Genomic DNA, 21,441 nt, shown 5'->3' with positions numbered 1-21,441 from the left:
TTGAAAAACGGTTTGGAGAAGGAAACGGGCCGACTACCAAAACACACTTATAGCCAATCAAATCAAATCAAATGCCGGGCTGCGTATGTGTGGGGCGGGTCTATCAACAGAAGGTCCAGATTCTATTGGGGTAGGGGCGTGTTTGTTTGGGTGATTTCAAATATAAACATTGGCTTTCAAACATCATGGACTCCGCCTTTAAGAAAGACAACACATTCTATACAAAAGGAACATTACTAAAATTATTCCAGTAACATTTTTTTTAACATAGTTTAAGTTATCTGTAAAATATAGACTATAAATGAAATTTTTAAATTGTCAGTAATACAGGTAGACGAACCGTGTATCCCTCGCTAATCATCCACCCTCCTTATCCCATTGTGCCATTTGTGCCGCTTCTTGAGATGGGTTTAAAGCATAACTAAACCCTAAACCAACTTGTTTTAGTTAATGATCTGTAAGAATGGGGCTTTATTAGTGCTGTTCATTGATTTTAGTAAGTTTTTTGACATTTGGATATAAAGTGTTTCAATACTACAATATATGTTGTAAAAACGTCTGAGTGCTGCCTTCTTCAGGTTGAACTGTGGCTACTGCAGTTGAATTTTCCTATTGGATGTTGGGTCCAAAAAATACATAAGCAGGTTCAAGCTCACCACGCCCTTATTACGATCTCACCACACACTTGGTACGAGCTTAGTTCGTCCCCCCATCATCTCCGTTGGGATCTGCCCACTTTTCTTGCATTTTTCAAATATTGCCAGTGGGTGGAGTCAGGCTCTGACCAGGGGTTTAGTTACTCTTTAATGACTTTTAAAAATTATGTAATACACTTTTATACTAATGGTAAGGTACTTTACAATCAGAATTGATTGGCAGGCAGCTGCAGTTACTTCTGTTTAATGCGGTATTGCTTGCCATTGGTTAATGTTTTCAATAAAAAGCAACCTATCTACAATGAACAGAGAGAGAGAGTTAGGTATAGAATATGGTCTGAGAAGAACCAGCAGCTCCATTATGAGTTGTCTTGGGAGGCGATATTTTTTTAATTTAGCCACGTAAGTCAAAAGGGTTTAAGTGTTGCCAAATAAAAAAAATTGGCATGGACTAAACGGATAAGCGGCCGGTGTTGTGTCACAGTCTGTTCCGCCTATGTTTCCCTTTAGTGTAGTGTTTTTTTATAGTGTATATCACATTATACGTTTATTCTTTATATACATTGAAAGTAGATCCCGCGGGTGAAGGCTGAGAAAGGGGAAGACCCGTCTCAAGCTCGTCCGCGAGATCTAGTTGAGATCCCCACGATCGCAGCTTCTGCTCTGCCTTGGCAGCAGTGGGGCCAGAACAGTGGGGAACACCCGGCTCACCACCCTCCTCGAAGAGTGCGAGCCGCGAGCGCAACCTACAGAGCGGCATTCTTTCACAATGTGCACAACCACCCCTCTCAAGAGATGATCGTGCGTGTTGTGCCCCGAGGCACATAACACAGAGACGATGCATGTCCTCGCTCGTAATGAAACGAGGACCCGGGGAAGCACACTCCTTAAAACTTTGTTTGGACTTAGACATGACACACACTCGCTTGCTGAGGCACAAAGAGCTGAAGTCGGCTTGCAGGGTGCTCTTTTTATAGCTTCCTGGTTCCCACGTCACCCGCCTATGACGTGTCACTTGAACATTGGATTGATTTGACATACATGCTTTAGACGCAATCACGCAGAGGGCGTTCCCATAGCGTAGCTTTGGAGAATAGAAATGTTACATTAGTGTCAATAGTAACGTTGTGTAATGTTGTAATATAACCAAATATCTCAATTTCCCTTTGGCTCAAAAATGATAGCTCAGGAAAGCACCTATAAAAGGCCAATTTTAAAGAAAAAAGGTGATTTAGAAAAAGACCAACTATAGATCAAATGTTGAGCGGGGGCTAAGGATCTGAAATGCATGTTTAAGAAATAAATTTTATACTATGAAATATATATTTTTAACTATTTCATTATGTACATGATCTAACTGATAATAGAAAATATCTGATTCAATGGTGTTTCACCCAGTCGTATAATAACAGAGCTACGAAACGCTTTGATCTCGCCGCCGCGCGGTCACGTGATTCATGTAACGTTCTACAGTTCCAAACCAAGCAGGGCTGTCAATCTTGCATCGGTTTTCAGCTATTTTAGGTAAATATTAGCTTGTAATGGGAATTGATCACTATACTTACTGTGTTTATAACGTTTTTTTTTACTAGGGAGTGATGGAAATACAGTAAATCAGTTAATAAAGATAAGATGTGACCCAAATATAACTGTGGTTATCTATACCAACTACAGCAACACAGTTTATCTTTTATTTTTGTAGCAAAATATGGCTATATAAATGGCTATCAATCTGCTAAAAACATAATTCCTACACTGTTACTATATTAAAATCACAAAAAAGATCGCCAACGCGATTATTTGTAACAGTGAAGCATAACAGAAACACACTAAATTCATATTTTAAATTCACATTAAATGTTAATATAATCATACATGATTTTCGAGGATACATCACTCGTATTACTTACCAAACACAATGAAACATTGTGAAGCAGTGTGACTTTCTTATAAGGCATTTAGCTTGTCGCTGTTGCCCCCTAGTGTTACTCGTAATATATAAAAAAGATAAGTATAAAGTAGATGACCACCAGTAATAAAATATTAAACCATTAAATCTATATTATTCACACATTATACACAACTCATTAAAATATAAAAATTTTACTAGTTATTATTAACGATAATCATTACCTACAGCAGAGTTCATAAAATATCACTGTTGACTATATTAATGAAATGTCCGAAAATGTAAAGAGAAACGGTAATTTCATCGATTTACCAGCAGGTGCCATTGAAATGAATGGGCTTCAGTGCTGCATTTGGAACTATGCGTCACTACCGGTCACTACATGAAACGCTGTTACTTCCGCATTCCATTCTTACAACGGACGTCTATGTGAGTGTCGTAACTCTACTATTATACGACTCTGGTTTCACCTAATGAAGTCTGTGTTTCACCTGTGTCACCTGTGCTTCATGGGTGTCATTCTGTGGGTCAGGTTAGATGCACATGCCTATCAGACACTGCAGGCAGGGGTAACTTCTGTCCCTCAGTAATATTATTATGATTTCTATTTGTTATACCCATTTACTGTAACATTGGCACATTGGGCCCTATTTTAACGATCTAAGCGCATTGTCTAAAGCGCACAGCGCAACGTCTAAATGGGCGTGTACGAATCCACTTTTGCTAATTTAACGACGGGAAAAATGGTTTGTGCGCCGAGCGCATGGTCGAAAAGGGTTGGTCCTGTTGTAATGGGAGTATTTTGGGCGTAACATGCAGTAAACCAATGAGAGACTCAGCTCTCATCCCCTTTAAAGGCAAGTTGCGCTGGCGCTATGTCTAATCCCTATTTAGATGACGAACTTTGTAAACTGAAAAACTAAGCGGAGGAAGAAGATCCCCAGTTTAAGATTAATGTTAAATAATTATGTTGTTTTTCCACTTGTATTGAAATTGTTATTTTTTTATTAAAAACTTTTAAAACCCGTTTTCTTTTAGTCATGGAAGTAAAAAAGCAGGCTTGTAATTGCTTTAAATGTATGGCTATCCAATATCATCAAAACATAATTTACAAGTATGTAAGATAAGGTTTGTACTCTAAAAATACTTTATTTGTAACAAACAGGAGATAAAGAATTTACAAACGGCTCTCCTCACGTTTCAGCACTTTGGACAGCGGTTTTTTAGCAAAGAGTTTTTTTAAGCATTTCTTAAAAATGTTTCTCATCTCACCATATCCACAGGTACAGAGTCATCATATACAATAAATCCGTGAGGTAGCATTAAAAAAACATTTAAAAACAGATGCATTTGTTTAAAGCAAAGCATTTATTTACTTACCAGGCAGCAGCTGAAGCAACTCTTTGCGCCTTCTAACGTCTCACAATTAGTCCTCATTTATGTCCAAGAGACTCAATAATAATCTTTTACATTCAATCCTTTAATCTTTCATATTTAAAAGCATTTTTGTGCTGCTGCGCATTATGTACCTTGTGATAAGCAAACCCGCGTTGTCCTCCCGTGTTTAGGCGCATTTTACTAATGCGCTCTTTAAATAACATAAAACACATTGCGCCATTGACTTTAGACTTTAGACCAGGTTTTTGTTGGTCAATGGCGTAGTCTATTTTAGTTGCCTCAAAATAGCAACGCGCCAACAATGCGCCTGAACACACCTCGTTTTCAGACCAGAACGCCCATGAGCGCAAAAGGGGGCGCAAATGCAATTGCTATTTAAACAACGCGGCGCTAAACGTGAAAATTAGGGTGGAAACTAGCGAAAGACACTTGCGTCGCGCATTGCGCTGCATTGCGCCGGGTGTAAGATAGAGCCCATTGTCACTTAAGTAACATATGTTAAGATTTTTGGCTCAATAATGACAATGTATTTGCACACACATTTATTAGAACTTAGATTCATCTCAAATTATCTAGTAAGTGAAATATGAGGTTATTTATGAATTGACAAAATTGATAATGGAAATGTACTTTATTGTTAACATTAATTAACTGACGGAAATGTGTTTCATACATCCACTGATATTTGGAGATATATTAATAATGAACATAATTAAATGTATAGTATGTAGTCCGAACACAAATATGAATCAATTTTTATAAATAATGGACATAATTAAATGTATAGTATGTAGTCCGAACACAAATATGAATCAATTTTTATAAATAATGGACATAATTAAATGTATAGTAATTAGTCCAATCACAAATATCAATCCATGGTATTAAAAAAACTGTATCTTTAAAGAAAATATCATAAGTTTTTTAAGACAGCAATAAATATTTGTGACTGTAAATGCAATAAAATCAATGCTTTCACATTGTAATATTATGCAAAATATATGCTTCCACGCCCGCTGCACGCTGATCATAAGTACGCGCATGCGCAGACATCCTCCGGAGCCTAGTTTTATTAACTAAAATGATCTTACCCTGCAACATAACCTGCTCGGGACCAGGTTATCTTTAGAGAGTCAGTTGCTATGATTACTTACATAACCCGAAAGTTACCTCCGTTTTTGGAACCGAAAGCAGAGGTTATCCGCTTACTTACCCAGGTAAGTCACATAACCTGCGTCTAGAATACACCCCTGTTGTCCGGGACTTATAAACAGTGATATGAAGCTTAAAATTGGCATCTTACTGGCTCTTTCAAGGGACAAGGGCCAGATGTGGCCTATGGGCTGCCTGTTGAGAACCTTGGGTTTAGTGCAGGGTTTTAATAGGCCTTAGTTAAAGAAAAAGATGTACTTACTTTTATAAAATAATGTATATTAAAAAAAATAAAAAAACTGCTTATCTATTTTTAAGTATTATACATTAAATAATAGAATTTAAACAGTACATTTACAGAAATATTGTACTTTTTTGAATATTAAAATATCTTTGAAATAGCCCCATGCCAGTTTGAGTTTGAGGCCACGTTCTATAGGATCTGCTATGCCTGGCTCTCTCTCTCAAGGGTTTTTTACTCTCTGGGATTTTTTTCCCTAAATGGTTTTCTCCTAGGAGTTCTTTCAACCCCTTGGGAGTCAGTTGACATTGTCATGACTTTGGTCTGATTGACCGCTCTGTTTTGTGTTTTGTGTCTCACTGTGTTTTGACAGCTCAGCACGTGTGCGTCTGTCAAATTGGCGCTCCTCCTCCCGTCTCATCTCTTTCACCTGCGCTCCTCACCTGATCCTGATTTTCTCCTCATTTGCCTGGTTATTTATTCTCACCGTGTTTTCTGTTGAGTTGGTCATAATATACGCCTTGCCAGGTTTATCCTTGTACAGTTTAAGTTATAGTTTTATTATTATCCGCATTCTTTTGTGTTTGTCATTTGTTATTTTACCTTGTTCCAGACCTGCCAACCTTGGAAAATTTTTTTGAGTACAGTAGCATCGGCCGAAAGGACAGAACATGGGTTTTTAACATATAATTTAACACATGCACGCGCACATGCACGCACACACACCTCTTGGTAACTTTCAAGGTAACATGCTGCACTGCACATTGCACTCACTTTTTTCCCATCCTGCCATAATCTGCTTTAAAAATAATTATAAATGTGAATAAAATCATGTTTAATTAAATTTGCCATACATGGTGATTAATAACATTATTAATTGTTAAATACTGTATTCTCCAAATTGTAGCATGTCTGCACAAACACTGTTAAAAGTGATATTACTGTTAAATATTGGTAGATTGTCAACCCACAAATTACATTCTGTTATCATTTACTCAACCTCATATTGTGTCTAACCTTCATGATTTCTTTCTTGAGTGAAACACACACAAAAAAAATTTTTTTGAGAAATTCTTTTTTTTGTTTTTCCCTGACTAGCAAAAAATACAATGGAGTGGGGACCAGACACTGTGGTTATAAACACTCTTTAAAATAACTTGTGTATCACACAATAAAGAAACTCATAAATGTTTGGATGGTCTGTTCTGTTATGTAATCTATGACTGAACTACATGTTTTAAGTTAACTATCCCTTTAAGACAGTATTTTAGAGTTAACACTGCTTTAAATTCAACCATAACTGTGACAGTAGTGCTGTTTACTGTATGTCTGTCAGTAATTTATTGTAGCTTTGTTTACAGTACAGTACGGCATAGACACGGACGTTGGCGCTCGAAACACGAGCTATTCTCCATTTATAAAACTTTATTTGATGTGGTTTGTATATGACGTTTTATTTTATTGACAATCAAGAGTGCGCTGAGTTGCTGTTCAAACGTGCTGTTCAAAAAATCCTCCTTTTCGAAATTTGCGTTTTAAACGGAAGTAAAGATAACAACCATGCATTAGAGAAATTAATAATTGCTTTATTTAGGCTATAGTATATTTTCTAGACGTGTAAAACCATATTTTGGCAGATTGTTTTTTACTTTCATTGTTTTTACTAGTTTGCCTGCCCATTTAGTCTTAATAATTAATGGAACCTAAACGAACTTGGCTTGCTGTTCTTAAAGGCAGCTCGAATCTTGGTCGGGCTCGAGACCCAATTCCAAGTAACAGAAGAGAAGAAAAATGCAGTGAAGGAGGAGAGATGCCAGAAGAAGGCATGGAGACTCCCGTTTACCATGATTAATGATGATTGACAAGTTTATAGGTTCCTTTCAAACCTACGTTAAAAGTGTAGCCGTTAAAATATTATTAGCCTAATAGTTTATTTTGATCATGGTGCTACGATCGATGGATAATTCTGAAGTTGTTTTAAAGAAGAATAAAATAATTACTTTTCAGTCATTCACGCTGTCACACATTTGAACGTCTCCGCATATGTACATCATTGCGACGTACATTTGCAAATGATTCATAAAGTCATACCTCCGCAATTCTTTGATCGATTGTGTTTTAGAAGTACTGTATGATCAAACTCTAATGAGAGCAATGTGATCGCTGATGCGCTTGTAGAGAGAGAGAGGCGGAGAAAAAGAGAGAGAGCGCGGCTCTGTTCAAAAGTGGAAATGACTGATGTTATTTGAAGTCGGCTCTTACAGTACAAAATACCAGATTAAGCTTTTATGTGGCTATTATACACATTTTTATTTCAGTACTGGGTCGCGACCCGGTGGTTGGAGCTCAGCAACCTTCATTTGCCACGGTCCTTTCGAGCTCTGCGGCCTTCATTACTGATTACCAGGGCCCCAAGGGAAGAGAGGGCCCTTGAAAAGTTTGGAATATATTTTATTTTACCTGGATATTTTCATTTCCTAATTAAATTTCATAATGAATGTCAGATGAAATGTAAAGTTAGTGTATTGGCTGAAAAACTGTTTGACTGACTACATTTTGTATGAGTAAAAACTATCTAAAGTCTCACGGTCCCAACCCTTGCAAATGCACCACATGGTTTATTCCATCTGTACGCGCATTTTGTTTACGTTTTTGAGCTTCTGGTGGAGCGCAAATTTCTGCGGTTTGGTTGAATTGTCTTTCTCAAAGAAAGCTAAATCAGGCCACTAAAAAAGAAAGGAAAGACAGAAGAAGGAAACGAGGGGAAACGATTTGTGACTGACTTATTTCCAAAGAAAGATGAGCACAAACTAGAACACGAAATCTATAGTGTTAAACTGTTTGAATATCCCCGTGATTATTAATGCTAAATGAGACAACCCATCGAAAAAGCAGAACATACACTTTCAGATGATAATTAGGTTATAGACTACATGCAATTTGAGGTGAAAGGCTAAATAAATAAACTGTATACTAACAATGCTGTTTTGCATACAAAACTCCGTTATAATAGCCTAATTTGAAACCTGTTTATTTTTAAATGAATAGGCAAACAAATTAGCAATAATAGGCTAATCAGTGTCATAGGTAGCTTGGTACATACTGTACAGTATCATGTCAACATTAGATTATAAACGCCAGTGGGCATTTACTGGGGAATAAACTTCAGTATAAGATATACAACAAAAATGGCATATTTCAAATTTAATTAATGCCTTAAAGTAATAAAGCAAAATAAATGTTCTAACTTAGACCAAACAAGAGTTGATTCAGTCATATTTTATTTTGCTAAATGTCTTGTTCCGCAGAGCTTGGTTCATAGTGATTAGTAGTGTTGTTTTTGGCAGCCTGTTTTAATTTTAGTTTTAGTCTAGTCTTTGTGTCAAGCTGGCATTTTAGTTTTTATTAGTTTTAGTCACGTTCATACTCTTTTAGTCTAGTCAAGTTTTAGTGGACTAAAAGTCTGGGCATTTTAGTCTTATTTTAGTCAGTGAAATTGTATTTTAGTCTCTTTTTAGTAATGCAATTCTATTTAACCCATATATTATATAATGACCTAGTAGTAGTATAGACAAAACAATATTTTCTTTTAGCCAAACCCATTATTAAACAAAAGTTATATTATTGTTACCTTATAGACTCAATAATACATCCATTCCAGACATGGAAAATGCTCTGATTTGAATAGATATTTATTTTACTATCCTCTGAGTGAGTGACTTGACTGTTCTTAAGAGTCTACATAAAAGTCTACATAATCAAAACAGAAGTAGGTAACACTTTATTTTACGACCCGCAAAGTACCGCGTAATTAAACCGAATTTACAGCGTACCTATTTGTAACAACAGGGTACCTCTACAGTACGTACTTGTAGGTATAAGGGAATAATATTTTAAGTTTGGGGTAATAAGGGGGTAAGAATATGAAGAATTATAAATTATTTATAATCTAAGTATTTTATAACAACAGGGTACCTATTGTAATATTACGTGGTATGTATGACTTAGTCAAGTCTATGGGGAAATTATGTTTGTTTGTTTTTTTTGTGAATTTTTCATATTGACTACTGAATGTTGTATACAGTCAATGTCTACGAGCCACATCGGCAAATAAATATAACAGCACATCACTTTTATTTTAGTAGCCTATATTACTTGCTTTTAATAACAAAAGTCCAGCTGATTTAATGTGGTTATCTTTTTTTAAGGTAAGTACAATTAAAATAGCAACTTATTCCCTATTTACCAGGAAACTCCTACATTTGCGGACATATTTGAAGTGGTGCTTTGCAATTTATTTACTGTAAGTATTTTAGCCAAATATAATTTATGCAAGGCAAACCAGAATGAAACAACAGCAGATATCAGCTCCCGCTAAAAGCAAAAGACGACTACATGCGTAGGCTACTGCGCAGGTGTAGAACGCGCCGCCGTCTGCAGGAGGATTGCTGGAACGCGATCCTGAGGTGAAATTTCTTAAAGAGTTTTTAAAAACGTTCTACACTGTGGAGTACGGCTGCGAGTGATGTCAGCAGGATCCGCATGCTGTATAAGGTGACTGGTTTTGTTAATACATGACTCACGCATTTCAAAATGTTTTTTCAAGAAAGTTGCCAGCTAACGGTAGCAGGTTAGCTAGCACATACGTTAGCCTAAAGTTATTAACGTAACTGGCTCAGAAAACTCTGTTTCTGTCAAGGCACAGTGAAGAAACATTTACTGAAGGCTTTCATTTATGTTTTTTATATGTAAGGCAGAACAGCATTTGTGAGACGACATCAACTCATCATCCGAGTGGACAAGAACACCAACAGAGGAAGCCAAGCTGCAAAAACAATGAAAAATTGTCATGACTTTTTATTTTAAATAAAAGTTATGTGATAATAAACATTAAGTGTTGGCTTAATTATAGTGTTTTAAAGATGTTTTGAAATAAGTTGTTTTAAAATAAAAATAACGATATTCTGTATGTTTATGGTATTTACCCTATAACATTTATAACAAGAGGTGAACAAAGCACCACTTTAGTTTACAGCCCGCAAATATGAGAGTTACCTGGTACATAAACAGAACAATCGGGGAATAAGCCCCACTTTAATTTACAGCCCGCAAATATAAGAGTTACTTGGTACATACTCAGAATAAGTGGGGAATAAGCCCCACCTTTATTTACAGCCCGCAAATATAAGAGTTACCTCGTAACTCATGTATACATATACAGATCAAAGAGGTACAAGTTGCTATTATTTTTATTGTGTGTTATATTTTATTTGCCGACGTGGCTTGTAGACATCAACTGTAGGCTATACAAAACACTTCATCAGGTAAGTAGCATGAAAAAAAAACATATTACTCATAGACCATATTACCCATAGACGTAAGTCATACATACCACGTAATATTACAATAGGTACCCTGTAGTTATGAAATACTTAGAGAATAATTTTCCATATATTCTTACCCCCTTATTACCCCAAACTTAAAATATTGTTCCCTTATAACTACAAGTACGTACTGTAGAGGTACTCTGTTGTTACAACTAGGTACGCTGTAAATTCGGTTTAATTACGCGGTACTTTGCGGGTCGTAAAATAAAGTGTTACCCAGAAGTAGTCTAAGCAAACACACACACTAGGGTTGTTGCGGTGACAGAATTTTCCCACCGGTTAATCAGCCCGTGACAAACCCGGTGATACCGGATTCACCGGGTGGGAGGGGCTTATAAATGCACAGAAGTGCGCATTTTACTTTCACTTTTAAATAAGATGCAACTGTTGTTTAAATCCAGCGCTTGCGTACGCTGCGTTAAATCGCGTATGAATTTGCGTGCAAATGCAAGTGCAACAGCTGGTTTAAGTGCTTGAGTCAATGTGCGCAGGTACTTTTGACAGAAACCCGCCAGTCCCAAGCAGAGCAACCGGCTATTTCTCCATAAAGCGCTGCTTGAATGATGGGTTTATTATAATTCTTAATGAAAAACACAACAACAAAACGATCTTGCCTATATAAAACATCATATATGTATCTTATAACAAAAACGAGTAAGCACGCGGCTTCTGCATCGTCTGCTCGCCGCAGTCTTACAGGAATAAATGAAATCTGACACCCGAAGCCGCTGCTCTGTGATGACGCGCGTTCAGCTCCGCTGAATTCAGGCAGCAGACACATTCAGTTGTAAGTGTTTGCTCTCTCTAACGAAACTAAATTATTTAATTACAAGAAAATATCAAAAAGATGGTGTCGCGGTGGGCAAGTGATCTAACCGGTGAGAGGCTGAAGTACCAGTAATCACCGTTTCACAGACTATCGCAACAAGCCTAACACACAGACGAGGACAAGGTGCAGGCATACACCGGAAAGTCATTGCAAAAACACTAGAGAGAGCTGTTTTCAACCAGGTATCTTCCATTCTAACTCTGAACGACCTACTCGATCACAAGCAGTGAAACAGCACTGCTATCGGTCAGGGAAGCATTATGGCTAGCCAAGGCAGAATCCAAATCATAGATTCTGGTTTTACTAGACCTTTTGGCAGCCTTTGACCCAGTCAATCATCAGATAATACTTGCCTTAGTTTTAGCTTATAATACCCTATAGATAATTTATTATAGCATGTTAAAATTGGCACTTTGTGTGAGCAAACATTTTCAGTTTTGAGTTTGTCGTTTTGAATGAAAATTAGCTGATGAAATGCAAACACTGATCGCAATAATGGTGGTTTGTTGAAATTGAAACTCAGTTGTGCTGTCAATTGTTGTGCAGATGAAGGGGGTATTATTGTAATAAAACGTCTCGGTTACGGATGTAACCCTCGTTCCCTGAAGGAGGGAACGGAGACGTCACGTCGTGACCGACGAATTGGGAACTCGCTTAGAGAGACCAATCTGCTTCGAATACTACTAAAACGCCAATGAACTTGGCATTGAGATATTTGCATAATGCTGGCGCCGCCCCGCCAGGTGCGTATATAAGCAGCAGGTGCAAATAGGGAAATTAGCTTCTTTTTCGCTGAGAAAGCCGGAAAGTGTGACCGGCCGTAACAGCAGGTGGCAGCACCTGTGGCGACGGGACGTGACGTCTCCGTTTCACTCCTTCAGGGAACGAGGGTTACATCCGTAACCGAGGCGTTCCCTTTCAGTCGGTCACTACGACGTCACGTCGTGACCGACGAATTGGGAATCCCTACCAAAACGCCACTAGGGGCTGACCTCTTCCAGTGTCTGCAGAAAATCCTCCAAAATCCCCTCGGGGAAAATGGAGAAATAGGATAGGGCAGAAGGCCGGGCACTAGATGTTCCTTTAACCCACAGAAGTGCCAGCGACTGGGAAGCGCCCTACCTGAGCGGGATAGGAACGCTGCGGAAGCCACCGCCCCTCTTAAGGGCTAATGGTGGACGATAAGAAATAAAGACAGCCGTGGCTGTGTAAGCAAAGCAGTGCTCTGCTAAGGGAAACGTGGGCTGGTAGGATTAACCCCACGGAAAATACTCACAAAGGAACCCGGTGGGACACAATGTGGAGCCCGAGCCAACACGTAGGTCCGCGAGGATACAGCTAGTGAAGGCTGACAGCCAATGCTCCGCAACAAAGGCTGCCAAGGCAGCGGAGGAAGAACAATTCAAACCATTACGCATTTTTGCTCTGAAGGCCTTCCATACTGACACAGTTATGAAGCATCAGTTGGAGGCTGCAAGCCGACCTGCGAGACTGTTCTCCGTGCCCTCCCTGGTGAGGAAAGAACACGAGAGGATACAGGCTCGATACGAACACTGTAAAATCTAATGAACGTATTAGGTGTCGCCCAACCAGCAGCTCTACAGATGTCTGTTAGCGAGGATCCACGAGCTAAAGCCCAAGATGAGGCAACGCTCCGTGTGGAGTGCGCTCTCAAATTAAAGGGGCAAGGAATGCCCTGCAGATTATAAGCCAGGGCGATAGTATCACCTATCCAATGAGACATCCTCTGCTTGGTGACAGCCTTCCCTTTCTGCTGGCCACCGTAACAAACAAAGAGCTGGTCTGAGGTCCTGAGGCTTTGCGTGCGGTCCACGTAGAATCGCAGTGCGCGTACGGGGCACAACAAAGCCATGGTTGGGTCTGCGTCCTCCGGGGGCAGCGCTTGCAGGCTCACCACCTGGTCTCTGAAAGGAGTGGTGGGAACTTTGGGCACGTAGCCTGGTCTGGGCCTCAATGTTACACTCGAGGCAGCAGGACCAAACTGAAGGCACGAATCGTCAACAGAGAATGCATGTAAATCCCCTACTCTCTTCACTGAAGCCAATGCTAGCAGGGTCAGAGCTTTCATTGATAAAAGCTTCAGACTCGCAGACTGCAAAGGCTCGAACGGGGGGGCCTGAAGGGCTTTCAGCACCATGGACAGGTCCCAGGGAGGAATAGAAGGAGGGCGCGAGGGGTTTAGCCTACGAGCGCCTCTTAAAAATCTAATAACCAAATCATGCTGGCCAACTGATCTGCCGTTGATAAGTGAGTGATGAGCAGAAATAGCAGCGATATCAACTTTAATGGTGGAGGGTGAGAGCCTACCGTCTAACCTATGTTGAAGATATAAAAGCACGATGTTAATAGGGCATTCTCTGGGGTCTTCGCGTTGCGAAGAGCACCAGGTGACGAAAAGGTTCCATTTAAACGCGTAAGCCCATCTTGTGGACGGAGCTCGAGCCGCGTCGATTGTGTTAGATACCGCTTGTGGTAAATCACCTAAACCTTGCGCGCGCTCAACGACCACACATGGAGATCCCACAGGTCGGGGCGCGGGTGCCATAATGTGCCCCCTCCTTGAGAAAGAAGGTCCTTCCTCAGGGGAATCCGCCAGGGAGGGGCTGTCGCGAGGAGCATTAGTTCTGGAAACCAATTCCTGCTCGTCCAGTATGGGGCGATCAGTAAAAGGCTCTCCTCGTCCTGCCTGACTTTGCACAGTGTCTGTGCGATTAAGCTCACTGGGGGGAATGCGTATTTGCGCATCCCCCGAGGCCAGCTGTGTGCCAATGCGTCCACGCCGAGGCTGCCCTCGGTTAGTGAATAAAATAGGCGACAGTGGGTATCGTCCGGCGACGCAAACAGGTCTATCTGCGCACGACCGAACTTCTTCCAAATTAGCTGGACCGTCTGGGGGTGGAGTCGCCATTCGCCGGGGCGCGCAGCTCGAGAAAGCGCGTCCGCCGCTGTATTGAGCGAGCCCGGAATGTGAATGGCACAAAGGGACCTCAGATGCTTCTGACTCCAAAGGAGGAGATGACGAGCGAGATGCGACAGGTGACGGGAGCGCAAACCGCCTTGACGGTTGATATACGCAACGGTCGCAGTGTTGTCGGTGCGTACTAGTACATCCTTCCCTCGCAGCTCCGTAGCGAAGCGTACAAGTCCCAGATATACTGCCCACAACTCTCGGCAATTGATATGCTAGTGCAACTGGGGTGCTGTCCACACCCCTGAAGCTGTAAGCTCGTCGTACGTGGCACCCCAGCCCGTGTCGGACGCGTCTGTGTGTACAACAGCATGCCGGGAGATTTGTCTCATGGACACACCGGACCTGAGAAACGCGGGGTCCGACCACGGGGGGAATGTTAGGCGACACGCAGGTGTAATAGCTACACGATGGATGCCGGCGCGCCACGCTCTCCTCGGGACTCGATCGTGAAGCCAATGATGCCCAAGCACGAAAGACAACGCTCGTGACCGTCCTTTGGACCCATGTACTTGCCGCACCCAAGATCGCACGGACGAAAAGCCATCCTGAAAAACACGCTGATGTCCGGATATACGAGAGAGTGGCTGCCTTTAACAAGGCTCAAAGCTCTCTCGTATCACTCTTTTAGGGAAATTCACTCAAATGCTCAGTTGATGATGCGCACAGGGAAGGGCAACGCACACACTAAACTCAAAACAAACAAACAGATATAGAGCCGTGGAATAAGCGAAGCGTCCGCTGTGGTACTGCCAGTCCAACCAACTTCAGCAATCAGATCCCAACAGAGTAAAGTAGCTTCTCAGTAGCAGATACTGCCGGCTTTCGAAGCGATAAAAAGCTAATTTCCCTATTTGCACCTGCTGCTTATATACGCACCTGGCGGGGCGGCGCCAGCATTATGCAAATATCTCAATGCCAAGTTCATTGGCGTTTTAGTAGTATTCAAAGCAGATTGGTCTCTCTAAGCGAGTTCCCAATTCGTCGGTCACGACGTGACGTCGTAGTGACCGACTGAAAGGGAACTCACTTTCTACAGCACACATGCTTGCAGAGAATGGAACAACCCATTAACTTTGTTATGGTAAACTTTTTCACGTTTTCGAGGTAATACTGTAGGCACACTGGGGACCTGAAAGTCAGATTTCCCCTTTAATGTTGTATGGAGGCAAAATATTTTTTTTTACCAAACCAGGCCTGCTGGTCCCCTTCAACCTCAATTGCAAGGCCAAAATCAGCTAACTTCACAGCTGCACCTTTGGATTTGGAAGCCAAGAGCAGGTTCTCTGGCTAGACACATGAAAAACAAACAAGAGAATCAGAAAAATACTTATTAATATGTAATGACAAATCCATTAAGTTTGCACATAATTACATGGAAAGTCGGTCACATATGTAACATGTTTACTGGAGAATACAGTGGAATGCTTCATTTATGGAACTAAATTAAGTCAATATGTGAATGACAATTTTAAATTGTATAAAAACATCTGGCAAAAGGCTAAAGGTCCGATCACACTATGGGAGATAACAATTAAAGGTCCCGTTCTTCCTCTGTTTTTGAAGTTTTGATTGTGTTTTCAGTGCGCAATTTAGGATGTGTTCATGTTTCACATGTAAAAAACGCAGTATTTTTCACACAATTTACTTATCTCTATACTGCTGAAAAATAAAGTGCTACCAAAAACTTTTATTTAGGCGTCATTCAACCGGGAAGTAGGCTGTAGTCCAAACAGGTCGTTCGCTATAGGCTTTGAAAGGGAAATTCTGTTAAAGAAAATATATCGCCTGGCAGTGAAGTTTTAACTTTATCATTTTGCAGGAATTATTTATGCTCTAACAGCAACATTACACACTACCTAAAGATTGAAAAATGGGATCAGGAAACATGACCTTTAAAAATTTTCTAAATTAAAGAGAATATCAGAGTTCACACCTCAACTAGGATACAAGGAACGATATTGTTGAGATCACTTCTGGAACTATTTTTTCCCAACTGAAATTGCTTACGGATTATAAATGGCAGATGACACAGTGGAAAAGCTCTTTGCTGACGTCCATAAGATAAAATTACCTTAAGTATCAACAGTACGAATATGAATGATATTTGACACAAGACATCTCTGATTGTGGACGAGAATCTGAAGTCATAACAGTAATGAAAGGGCATTTTGTTTTGTGCAGGACTCTGGTATGAATGTAAAGGATATTTGACATACGAGACAAATGCAACTGTGAACAGCTATCTGCTGTTATAACAGTATGAATGTAAATGTTTTTAACATGAGACACCCGCAATTGCCGACGAGAAGATATAGCGCTTTCACAATTGTTAGTTGTTTCAATACAGTATATGACATTTATTCTGACTGCACGAGATACCTGTCTGCGATGCAATAACCTGTTATACTGCGTGTTTCTGTATATTGACACTGTACAGTATAACATTTTATTAATGGTAATGGAAATTTACCATAAGGGTGAGTGAGGCACAAACTATAGGTTTAATTGTAACACGGCTACTTTAGATATTTATTAAGGGCCAAGAAATCTGTGCATTTGGTCTTGTTCTCTCACTGTCGGAAGATGATCTCTTGTGAATTTGCAGCCCAGTCTCACGAAATTTCGTTATATAGTCTTTATATAGTCTTTAGTCTATAACTTTTTGATTCTTTTTTGGTGATCGTATAACGAATTCCTGTTTCCGTGTGATGATCACGTCTTGGTTACTCAACTGTATTGTCTTATTTTCTTACCATTATCGCTTCGGTTTAGGGTTAGATTTACACAAAATGACATCCCTAGTAAAAGATAGCTGCGATTATAAAAAATTTTACCCAGCGGGGTATGTTGTAACACAATGTTACCATTAAGCCTCAGGTATACAATGATAATGAAATGAAAACAATGTAAATACTATTAATTAACGTGATAATTGTTAATACAATATTAGGCGAAAATATAGCTGCAAGCAGCAATACCGGGGTCAAGCCGAAAAGGGCACAGAAGGGTGTAAAGTTGAGTTTGGATAAGAATACTAAAGCACCTTTGTAAACCTCATGATGTCAAATGAAAAAAACGCAAAAGTAATCAACAAAAATAATCTATGTTATTGTCTACTGCAATCATCCTTCTGTTATTGACAATCATGGAACATTAGAGCACTGAAGGACATGTGAGTGATGTTTGCAGTGGCATAAAACACAACATGTCACAACATGTTACAACAAGTTAAATCAGTCAAAAGAGACCATCCCCATGTCTCTACGATGTTCTGATGCAAAGAAAAAGCTCTTTCAAAAACGGTTGATAAGGTATTCTCATTGGTTGCTAGAGAGTAAATTCACATCCACCAGTGATTATAGTCCAAGCCATATGAAATGAAGAATCCATGATGACTCATGGTTTTAGATGTGTTGTTGCAGTAGTTTTAGGCAAATATAGCTATTTTCTATCTCCAAACCACTAGGTGGCACTATGACAGAATCGTGCATGCAACCTCAGGTCATGACTGCGTTACATCTAGCTAGTTTCATGACTATACACTTTAGTTCAGTAAAGAAATAGTTGTATGACCACAGGGCTTGCTTGATATGAAAGATTATGTTCAATTATAGGGCCACCTAGTGGTTCAGGCATACCAATTTTTATGTGTAGCCTCAGACTCTGCTCATAGATCAGCGTATCAAATCTGGTGAAAAAATCTCTTTTCGTTGCGAAGTTATAACCATTTATGTGTAAAAAACACAAAATGTAAAGGTAATTTTTCATTTTTTGCAATTTTCGGCAATTTCTGATGAAAATTTTAATATAACGCCAATAGAGTTTTTTGTTCAGAAGGTAATGCAATGTTCTTCCTATGGCATTTTCGAGTCGATCGGAATAACACTCGCGGAGATATTCGCGCGTGTTTTTAAGTGCTATTTTGCTGCGCAGGGTTAACTGTAAGGCGAATTCTGGCATGTTTGGTATCGTTGGACTCAGCAACTATTCAGAACTCTAAAGAAACAAGTCCCGTGAAAATACGTCAATCGGAGCCAAAGCGTTTAAGGCGTTTAAAGCATAAGTATGACCACTAGGTGGCGCTGTGACGAAACTCTGCATGCACCCTAAGTTTCTGACTGGCATCACAAGTACCAAGTATCGTGTCAATAGGCTAAAGTTTGGCGAAGATACAGCCTCAATCCGTTTTTTTGCGCTCTACGTAAAAATCGTTGACGCGGTTTACGGAAACGGATGGACGAATTGACATGAATTCCATAACTTTTTGCCATGAGGGTCTGTAGATGCTACATACCGATTTTCGTGGAAATTGGGTAAAAGCTCTAGGACGAGTTCGCAAAAGTAGGTTTTACGAATAATTAAAAATGGCGGAAAAATGTCCATGACGGAAAATGACGTCATAGAGTCAATTCGAATCGTCTTGAGCCAAGGAATCAGAGGAAACAAGAATTTTGTTTCTAGGACTTACAGATCAGAAGTTATAAGCAAAAACGTAAGTGCAACTTTGGACTGTTGGTGGCGCTAGAGGGTTAAAGATAGAGACTCCAAATTTGCTGTGGGGACACATTGGACTGTCCTCTATCAGTGTGCCAAATTTCATAACTTTCCTACGTACGGTTCTATGGGCTGCCATAGACCGCAATGGCGGAAGAAGAACCAGAATAATTAATATAGCTGCAAGCAGCAATACCGGGGTCAAGCCAAACAGGGCCCAAAAGGATGTAAAATTGAGATTGGATAAGCAGACTGAAGAACCTAGTTAAACCAAGTTTAATTAGTCAAAAGAGCCCACCCCTGTGTCTCTACGATGTTCCGATGCTGAGATATAGCTTTTGCAAAACCGGTTGATAAGGTATTCTCATTGGTTGCTAGGGAGTGAATTGGCAACCATCAGTGATTATAGTCAAAGCCATGAAAGGAATAATCCATGATGACTCATGGTTTTAGAAGTGTTGTTGCAGTAGTTTTAAGCAAAAAATACCATATTCTATCTCAAAACCAGTAGGTGGCGCAATGACAACATTGTGCATGCAACATCAGGTCATAACTGTGTTACATCTAGCTAGTTTTATGACTATACACTTTAGTTTAGTGAAGAAACAGTTGTATGACCATAGGGCTGGCTTGATATCAAAGGTTTTGTTCAATTATAGGGCCACCTAGTGGTGCAAGCATACAATTTTTTTTGTGTGGCCTCAAAATATGCTCATACATCAGGGTATCAAATATGGTGAAAAAATCTATTTTCGTTGCGAAGTTATAACCATTTATGTGTAAAAAACACAAAATGTAAAGGTAATTTTTCGTTTTTTGCAATTTTCGGCCATTTCTGATGAAAATTTTAATATAACGCCAATAGAGTTTTTTGTTCAGAAGGTAATGCAATGTTCTTCCTATGGTGTTTTCGAGTCGATCGGAATAACGCTCGCGGAGATATTTGAGCGTGTTTTTTAAGTGCTATTTTGCCGTGCAGGGTTAACCGTAAGGCGAATTCTGGCATGTTTGGTATCGTTGGACTCGGCAACTATTCAGAACTCCAAAGAAACAAGTCCCGTGAAAATATGTCAATCGGAGCCAACGTTATAGGCGTTTAAAACATAAGTCTGACCACTAGGTGGCGCTGTGACGAAACTCTGCATGCACCCTAAGTTCCTGACTCGCATCACAAGTACCAAGTATCGTGTCAATAGGCTTAAGTTTGGCAAAGATACAGCCTCAAATCCGTTTTTTTGCGCTCTACGTAAAATTCGTTGACGCGGTTTACAGAAACGGATGGACGAATTGACATGAATTCCATAACTTTTTGCCGTGAGGGTCTGTAGATGCTGCATACCGATTTTCGTGGAAATTGGGCAAAAGCTCTAGGACGAGTTCGCAAAAGTAGGTTTTACGAATAATTCAAAATGGCGGAAAAATTTCCATGACGGAAAATGATGTCATAGGGTCAAATCGAATCGTCTTGAGCCAAGGAATCAGAGGAAACAAGAATTTTGTTTCTAGGACTTACGGATCAGAAGTTATAAGCAAAAACGTAAGTGCAACTTTGGACTGTTGGTGGCGCTAGCGGGTTAGAGATAGAGACTCCAACTTTGCTGTGGGGACACATTGGACTGTCCTTTATCAGTGTGCCAAATTTCATAACTTTCCTACGTACGGTTCTATGGGCTGCCATAGACCGCAATGGCGGAAGAAGAAGAATAACTAATAATAAATATAGCTGCAAGCAGCAATCACCGGGGTCAAGCCAAAAAGGCACAGCAGAAAGTAAAGATGACTTCGGATGAGCAGTTTAAAAAACCTAGGAAAATCTCTTGATTTCAGACAAAACAATATAACAGTTATCAGCAAAAAAGCTGTGTTCTCATTTAGTGACAATTCTCCCTCTCTTTCAACGAGGATTGATAACTAGAACACTGAAGTAAAAATGAGTGGTGCTTGCAGTGGCAATACTCAGCTCACAAAATGTTACAGTGGTGTTAATGAGTCAAAAGAGCCCACCCCCATGTCTCTACAATGTTCTGACGCAGCGATATAGCTCTTGCAAAAACGGTTGATAAGCTATTCTCATTGGTTGCTAGGGAGTGAATTGGCAACCACAAGTGATTATAGTCAAAGCCATGAAAGGAATAATCCATGATGACTCATGGTTTTAGATGTGTTGTTGCGGTAGTTTTAGGCAAAAAATTCCATATTTCTATCTCAAAACCAGTAGGTGGCGCAATGACAAAATTGTGCATGCAACCTCCGGTCATAACTGTGTTACATCTAGCTAGTTTTATGACTATACACTTTAGTTTAGTGAAGAAACAGTTGTATTACCATAGGGTGGCTTGATTTCAAATGTTTTGTTCAATTATAAGGCCAACTAGTGGTGCAA

At 39.9% G+C, this 21,441-nt stretch overlaps 1 protein-coding gene across 8 annotated transcripts in view; it reads right to left on the bottom strand.

The window, feature by feature from the left end:
- camk2a (calcium/calmodulin-dependent protein kinase II alpha) overlaps positions 1 to 21,441 on the bottom strand; it is a 901,358-nt gene that overhangs the window by 519,863 nt on the left and 360,054 nt on the right. For 7 of the 8 annotated variants that reach the window (XM_065287693.1, XM_065287692.1, XM_065287688.1 and 4 more), the window contains exon 7: positions 15,749 to 15,851. The exons of the other annotated variant lie outside the window; for it this stretch is intronic. In XM_065287693.1, coding sequence (XP_065143765.1) covers positions 15,749 to 15,851 — 103 coding nt within the window. The remainder of the gene's footprint in view (positions 1 to 15,748; positions 15,852 to 21,441) is intronic. 8 annotated transcript variants of the gene reach the window in all.

Source organism: Paramisgurnus dabryanus, chromosome 18, assembly GCF_030506205.2.
Source record: "Paramisgurnus dabryanus chromosome 18, PD_genome_1.1, whole genome shotgun sequence".
Classification (NCBI taxonomy): Eukaryota; Metazoa; Chordata; class Actinopteri; order Cypriniformes; family Cobitidae; genus Paramisgurnus; species Paramisgurnus dabryanus.
Note: the sequence above shows the minus strand (reverse complement) of the source record. Positions and strands in the feature narration are given on the sequence as shown.